This window comes from Micropterus salmoides, unplaced genomic scaffold, assembly GCF_014851395.1.
Source record: "Micropterus salmoides isolate LMB-PRFRI ecotype aquatic unplaced genomic scaffold, ASM1485139v1 Ms_hic_scaffold_6, whole genome shotgun sequence".
Classification (NCBI taxonomy): Eukaryota; Metazoa; Chordata; class Actinopteri; order Centrarchiformes; family Centrarchidae; genus Micropterus; species Micropterus salmoides.
This window is the reverse complement of record NW_024044348.1, coordinates 4,698,100-4,704,577: the sequence shown is the minus strand read 5'-3', so window position 1 is coordinate 4,704,577 and position 6,478 is coordinate 4,698,100. Positions and strand designations below refer to the sequence as shown.

The following is a 6,478-nucleotide window of genomic DNA, read 5'->3' as shown; positions in this document are numbered from 1 at the left end:
AAAATTAATAAAAATTGCAAAAAAAGTTTAACGAACCAAAAATAAGGTCTACTACGCATGCGTCTAGGGCTGTACATAACTATTATTTTTCAAGTCGATTAATCCAACGATTATTTTTTCGATTAGTCGATTAATCTCACGAAGGATGGATGGATGGATGGATGGATGGATTACCTGTCCTCGTGCTGATAATGTGCCGTGCTCGTGTAGAGACAGAAAGTAAACAGGATTTGCGGTGCTGCCGTCAGTGCTGCGGGATACTTTTGCTTCGTGTTCATGCTGCTTCACGTATTCGTGGACAGCAGTTGTGCTGCAGTGAAGCTCGCGGAGCGAGCACCACATTGTTGAGTGTGTGTCCGGTCTTGTAGCTGGAGCTTGTCCGGGAATCCCAGTAACACCGGATGCAGCTACGCTTCGACGCACGAGTCGACGTATTTACGGAATCGATTACGAGAACTACGTTGACAAATTGCCTCAGTCCTACATGCATCACTATTACCACGGAGGCGCGGTTGAAGTACCTTACATCAGTAGAACCACACGACTAGCTGATATATATTTCCCGCTTTTGCTGTTTAAAGCAGACCATTGGCTTTCTAGTGGGAGGGGCGGGATGTGTTATGGCAGAAAATTGTGTCCTCTTACATTTAATCTTTTATGCATGTTCTTCAACTATTACTGTTATTACTATTAATTTTACTAGTGGTGGCGCAGTGGATAAGACACATGCCTTTGGTGTGAGAAACCCGGGTTCAATCCATCCACCATTGTGTCCCTGAGCAAGACACTTAACCCCTAGTTGCTCCAGAGGCGTGCGACCTCATGTAAAGCAATTGTAAGTCGCTTTGGATAAAAAGTGTCAGCTAAATGTAATATAAATGTTCTACTATTGTTATGTCTGAGATAGATAGATAGATATATACAGTATGTATTGTGTTTTTATATTCTTAACCTTTCCTTCTTGTATACTCCTTATGTTAGTCTGTCCACATTTACTAGGATTTAGGTAAAAGCTTGTATGTTCATTCAAGGTTGGGAGAGGATCTCTTTTCCCCAAAACATAGAAATCTAAGACTGTGTAAATGATTATGCATCCCTTTGACAGGGGGCCAGACGCCCAAAGCTGCCCAAGGCAGCGGATCTCTGGACCAGCAGTATATGTGTTTTAGTACTTCTCTGTTTATTCTCTTTTATTAATAAATTCTTCAAAGACAACAGTTTGTTGTAACTCAATTATTTGCTTAATCCCTCACCAACAATTGCCGGTATGGGTTTTCCCTCTTTGAGTTATATTGAGGATGTGATTTAGTGTTGTGTCTCCTACGTCTCTGGGAAGTCCCACAGGGATACTGGAATGAATAGCCCTGGATGTGGGGAGGGGCCCATCAAGAATGCAGGCTCCAGAATTTTGTGCTACGCCCCTGATCATCTCAGCCCCAATGTCGCCCACCACCACTTTTCAACACCATGTTACGCCTTTGTCTAGGATTATGTATTCAATATATAATAATACGGCTATAAACAATATTTTAGTATAACTTTGGTAACTGGTTTTATAATTGTGTGGGTTTAAAGTTACACTGGTTGAAGGAGCGAAACACTCCCCTCTGCTGTCACACTGAAGACAAGATATTTGTGAATATCTTAACGGGCTCGTTTCGGCCTTTGTGTTTGTTTGAAAGCTGCTGAAACAAACCCAGAGAGCACGTTTATGTCCTCCTCGGGTAGTCCGGCTCGTACTTGTACCTCCGGCATGGAGCGGCTGTAGCAAGCTCGCTGCGTGGCGGTTTCCGGTGTCCGTCCGTCTGCAGGAGGATGGCGTCCGGCTTGAACCGCATCCTCTCCACCGCCGGTCCTCCGAGTCCCAAATACACCGAAGGTTGTCGACCTCAGACTGAAGACGGCAGTGAAAATCATCGATAAGCCGCTCGGGTAAGCGATCGTTGTTTTTTTTTTTATTGTACATTTTATTTGCAGATGTGTGAGGCTCGGTTGCAGGAGGTGAATGTCCCCCTGCAGCTCCGGGAGGCCTAGTTTGATTCGGGATCCGTGAAAGGCTCGTATCAAACGTTAGACCAGTAAACGTTATTGTGGCCTTTCACGGTAACGGTTAGCTTAACAGGCGGCTTCACTTCCGTCGCGTTTACCCGTAATTGTAATTTACTTAAAATGTGCATTTTTACAGCGCAAAAACCGGCGATTAATATTTATATCCCCCCTCTAATGAGACTTATTGATGATCTCTGAGGAAGTGCTGTTGTTTAGTAACGTTAGCTGCTAGCTAGCCGTTAGCTGACGAGCTAATGTCGGTTAGCTTAGCTAAGTTACATCCTGAAACTGAAACAGTATCTTTAAACACCCTCAAAGAAATGACACTTAATCTCCAGCACGACAAGCTGTAAAAGTCATCCAGTTATTTACATCAAGGTGATGTTTTAAAGACACGTTTATCTGAGAGAAAGGAAACAAGTACGCTCCCGATGTGCGTTTTCAGGAAATAGACCGAGCCCCGTTGTGGTTTTTGATGAAGCTCTACCGTTAGCTAGCTGGTTATTTTTGCGGGTTTCCTTTCGGGACCGTGCTTCGGAGCTGGACCTGTCACCATATTATCTGCCTCACCGATAACAATATTTAAATAGCACTTTTAGATTTTAGTTTCCTGGGAAATAGAGGAACAAGTTTTAGGCCCATCAGAGCCAGTTAGCGCTAATAACAGTTAGGTGGTTTGTTTCAGTTTTATCTGGCCGCAAACAAAACTTAAAATTATTCTGAAACTGGATACATACTGCTGAAATGTAAATATAAACATTGAAAGTTGGTGTTCTTGTCTCTTATGTTGGTATTTATAATGGATCATGTTTGAAACTGTGGCAGCTAAACACCCTGCAGAGTGTTTTGCAATAGCAAGAGTGTTTAATGTATTAGAAGCTTTAGTAACTTGTGGTTTTGTTTCCCCCCTCGTCCTTCCTCCCAATAGGTTTTCTCCCCTATCTCAACGGACCTGTGTAAACACAGATACAGCACTCAGCTACTCTCAGGGTGTCAGCTACCATTTCTTAAACCACATCCACCTTTTCAGTTTGACACTGAAATCCCCCACATCTGCCAAGAGCTGAATCCCTACATGCGAAGTGGAAGGATGACGGAGGCGTGGCAGCAGCAGCAGCAACATGCAGTGGCTCCACCCTCTGTTGTGCACACGCTCCCCCAGGGATCTGACAACCCTCTGGGCTGCACCGTGTACGGAGTCGTCCTACAGCAAGATGCCTCCCTGCAGCAGCCCCAGCACGGCCAGCAGCTCACAGTTCAAGCCCAGCAGCCCTCCTTGCAGGTAGGAGGTGAGAGAGGGCACAAGTGTGGAGCCTGTGGCCATGATATATCTCACCTGGCCAACCCTCATGAACACCAGTGCATGGTGAACCAAGACCGATCCTTCCAGTGTACTCAGTGTATGAAGATCTTCAGCCAGGCGACCGACCTGCTGGAGCATCAGTGTGTGCAAGTGGAGCAGAAGCCTTTTGTGTGTGGTGTTTGTAAGATGGGCTTCTCTTTGCTCACCTCCTTGGCCCAGCATCACAACTCGCATGGCAATGGAAACAACCCGATGAAGTGCTCCATCTGTGAGAAAACATACAGGCCGGGTTCTGGAAACGTCACCCCAACGTCATCAGCTGCCAACCCTCAGCAGCCCTCCACTGGTGAGACGTCCAGTGGCGGTGCAGCCATCAGTGCCTCGTCTCCTCCTTCATTTGAGGCCTCTGCACCAGACAGGCCATATAAGTGCTCAGTGTGCCATAAGTCCTTCCGGCATTTATCAGAGCTGACCCGCCACGAGAGAGTACACACTGGGGAAAAGCCATACAAATGTGACACGTGTGATAAAAGCTTCAGCCAGTCTTCACATCTGGCGCACCACCAGCGTACACACAGCTCAGAGCGGCCGTATAAATGTGCGGTGTGCGAGAAAAGCTTCAAGCACCGCTCGCACCTTGTGCGGCACATGTACGCTCATTCAGGCGAGCACCTTTTCAAGTGCAATTTGTGTGAGATGCACTTTAAGGAGTCGTCTGAGCTCCTGCACCATCAGTGCCAGCCGGAAGGGGAGAGACCTTTCCGCTGCGGTTCTTGTGGGAAGAGCTTCAAGCGCCCGTCTGACCTGCGGCAGCACGAACGCACCCACTCAGAGGAGCGACCTTTCCAATGCGAGGAGTGCCAGATGAGCTTCAAACAGCAGTACGCTCTCGTGCGCCACCGTCGCACCCACAAAAACCCGGCCGATCGCCCTTTCAAGTGTAACCTCTGTGATAAGGGGTTTCTCCAGCCATCCCACCTGCTTTACCACCAGCAGGTTCACGGTATGGAGAGTCTGTTTAAGTGTGCGTCCTGCCAGAAGTCGTTCAGCCAGTCGGGAGAACTGCTGCGGCACAAATGCGGTGGCGAAGTGGAGAAGCCGTACAAGTGCGACGTGTGCGGCAAAGGTTACAAAAAGAATTCAACGCTGCAGCGCCACCAGAACTCTCACTGCACAGAGAAGCCGCTGAAATGCTCCCTGTGTGACAAGCGCTTTGTGTCGTCCTCCGAGTTCGTTCAGCACCGCTGCGACCCGACCCGCGAGAAGCCGCTGAAATGTCCCGACTGCGAAAAGCGCTTCAGGTACTCGTCTGAGCTGCAGCGCCATCGGCGAGTTCACACCGGGGAGAAGCCTTTCAAGTGTGCAAGCTGCGACAAGAGCTTCAAGCAACGCGAGCACCTGGCCAAGCACCAGAGCGTGCACTCGCGGGAGACGCAGTTTAAGTGCGTGTGGTGCGGAGAGCGTTTTGTTGACCTCACGGCTCTGCAGGAGCACACGGTCCAGCACACTGCAGAGGGGGAGAGTTTCCCCGAAGCTCCCTGCATCCCATGAACCGAACTGCTCGTCAGTCCTTAGCAGCAAACATGACATTCACCCACAAAGCAACATGTGCCAGCCTCCGCTCTCCCATCTGTTTATAACATGCACCATTAATTATGTTTAATGATTTTTAGTATCAGTAACGTGTGAAGACTGAATAAATCCTCATCCTTTGAGAAAATATCTGAACACCCTGAATCGACAGACGGAGTAGGATCCCTCGTCTTATTTTGGAACACATGGAGAAGAACTTGAACAGAATGGAAAAAGGCGTGTAACGTAAAATGTGCGAAGAGTTTTTTTTTTTTTTTTTTTTTTTTTAGTTTAGTAGAGTGCGGGACCTTCTAAGGTTGCATGTGATCGTCTGTTTTGTAACTGTTTATGTTGTTGAGAAAGATGACAAGAACATCCAGACAGTTGTCACGTACGTGTGTGTGCGCGCGCTCATGTGTTAACCTCCCCCTGAAATCCATGTGCCTTTTTTTACCGATAACTCCTTTTGTGTTTTTGTTAATCTCATGTCCCAGTAATAGCCCAAAGTCCTCTCATCCGTCTACAGCGGCTGGCTTGTGCAGCAGTATCTTTTCACATACTAGACCCTAGGTAGTATCATCTGTTTGTGCATGAATATTTATCACACTTTAATATCACTGTTGTATTATAGGTTTGGTTTATTTAGGAAAACATCCTAAGAAGAAGAAGAAGAAAAAAAGTGGATTTGTGAAAATGTATAGCCTGTGTCCTATGAAATCTGTGTTGTTGCATCTTTGTATTAAAAGAAATGACAGCTAGGTAACTAACCCATACCTATCATGTCATACAAACACTTGACATGTGCAATAGAACATGCACAATGTAATATTTATGACTACTGATTCATGGCATAGTCTACTCTGTTATATTATAGATTGTGTGTATACGCTTATGTAAACATTGAAAACTGTATAGTGCTTATGTTACCTGCTTTTGTATTCACCACAAATGAGCTTGCAGTATTTTGCAAGTTTTAAAAGTTTCAGTTCCAGATAGATTCTCACAGGGTTAAACCCCCGGCAAGACTCCAAAGCATTATACTGCTCACTTGCCACAAACGAGCTGCGTTTAGTTACTGTGCTATTAGATCTAACAAAAGTAATATTTTTTATCTTATTTTGAAGAATTGGCCTTGTAACATCTTCCTCCTGGTCCACACCAGAATTTAATCTGAGTAGCCTCAAAGTTACGATTTATGTGTTGGTTTAGGCCGGGCATAAAGTAAAATATTTCTGTGCTTTAGTTTACTGTGTGGGTTTCTATATTCTGTACAATCTTTGCAGTATATATTTAAAAGAAAGTTTTTGGAGTTTAAAAATCATGCACAACGGGAATTGCAGCGGGCGGCCGATGCCTTTGTGGGGGGCCTGTGTGGTTGTGCCATGGTTCAAGTCCTGGTGAGTCTGCTTCAGAACCTCCTGTTGGAGGTGAATGAGTGTAACGAAGCGTTAGATTTACACATATGGATATCAATATAGACTCCTGTTCATACTGTATACAGACAATTAAAATAAACCACCCTTATGAAAATAAAGGTGTACATTGTTTTCATCA

The 6,478-nt window shown here is 45.8% G+C and overlaps 1 protein-coding gene across 1 annotated transcript; it reads left to right on the top strand.

Moving 5' to 3' along the window:
* The first annotated feature begins 1,607 nt into the window (after window positions 1-1,607).
* On the top strand, window positions 1,608-6,478 carry LOC119890345 (zinc finger protein 319). The gene is made up of 2 exons (XM_038701584.1): window positions 1,608-1,932; window positions 2,978-6,478. Exon 2 carries the CDS (start codon window positions 3,125-3,127, stop codon window positions 4,901-4,903), a length of 1,779 nt encoding a protein of 592 aa, XP_038557512.1. The 5' UTR covers window positions 1,608-1,932; window positions 2,978-3,124; the 3' UTR covers window positions 4,904-6,478.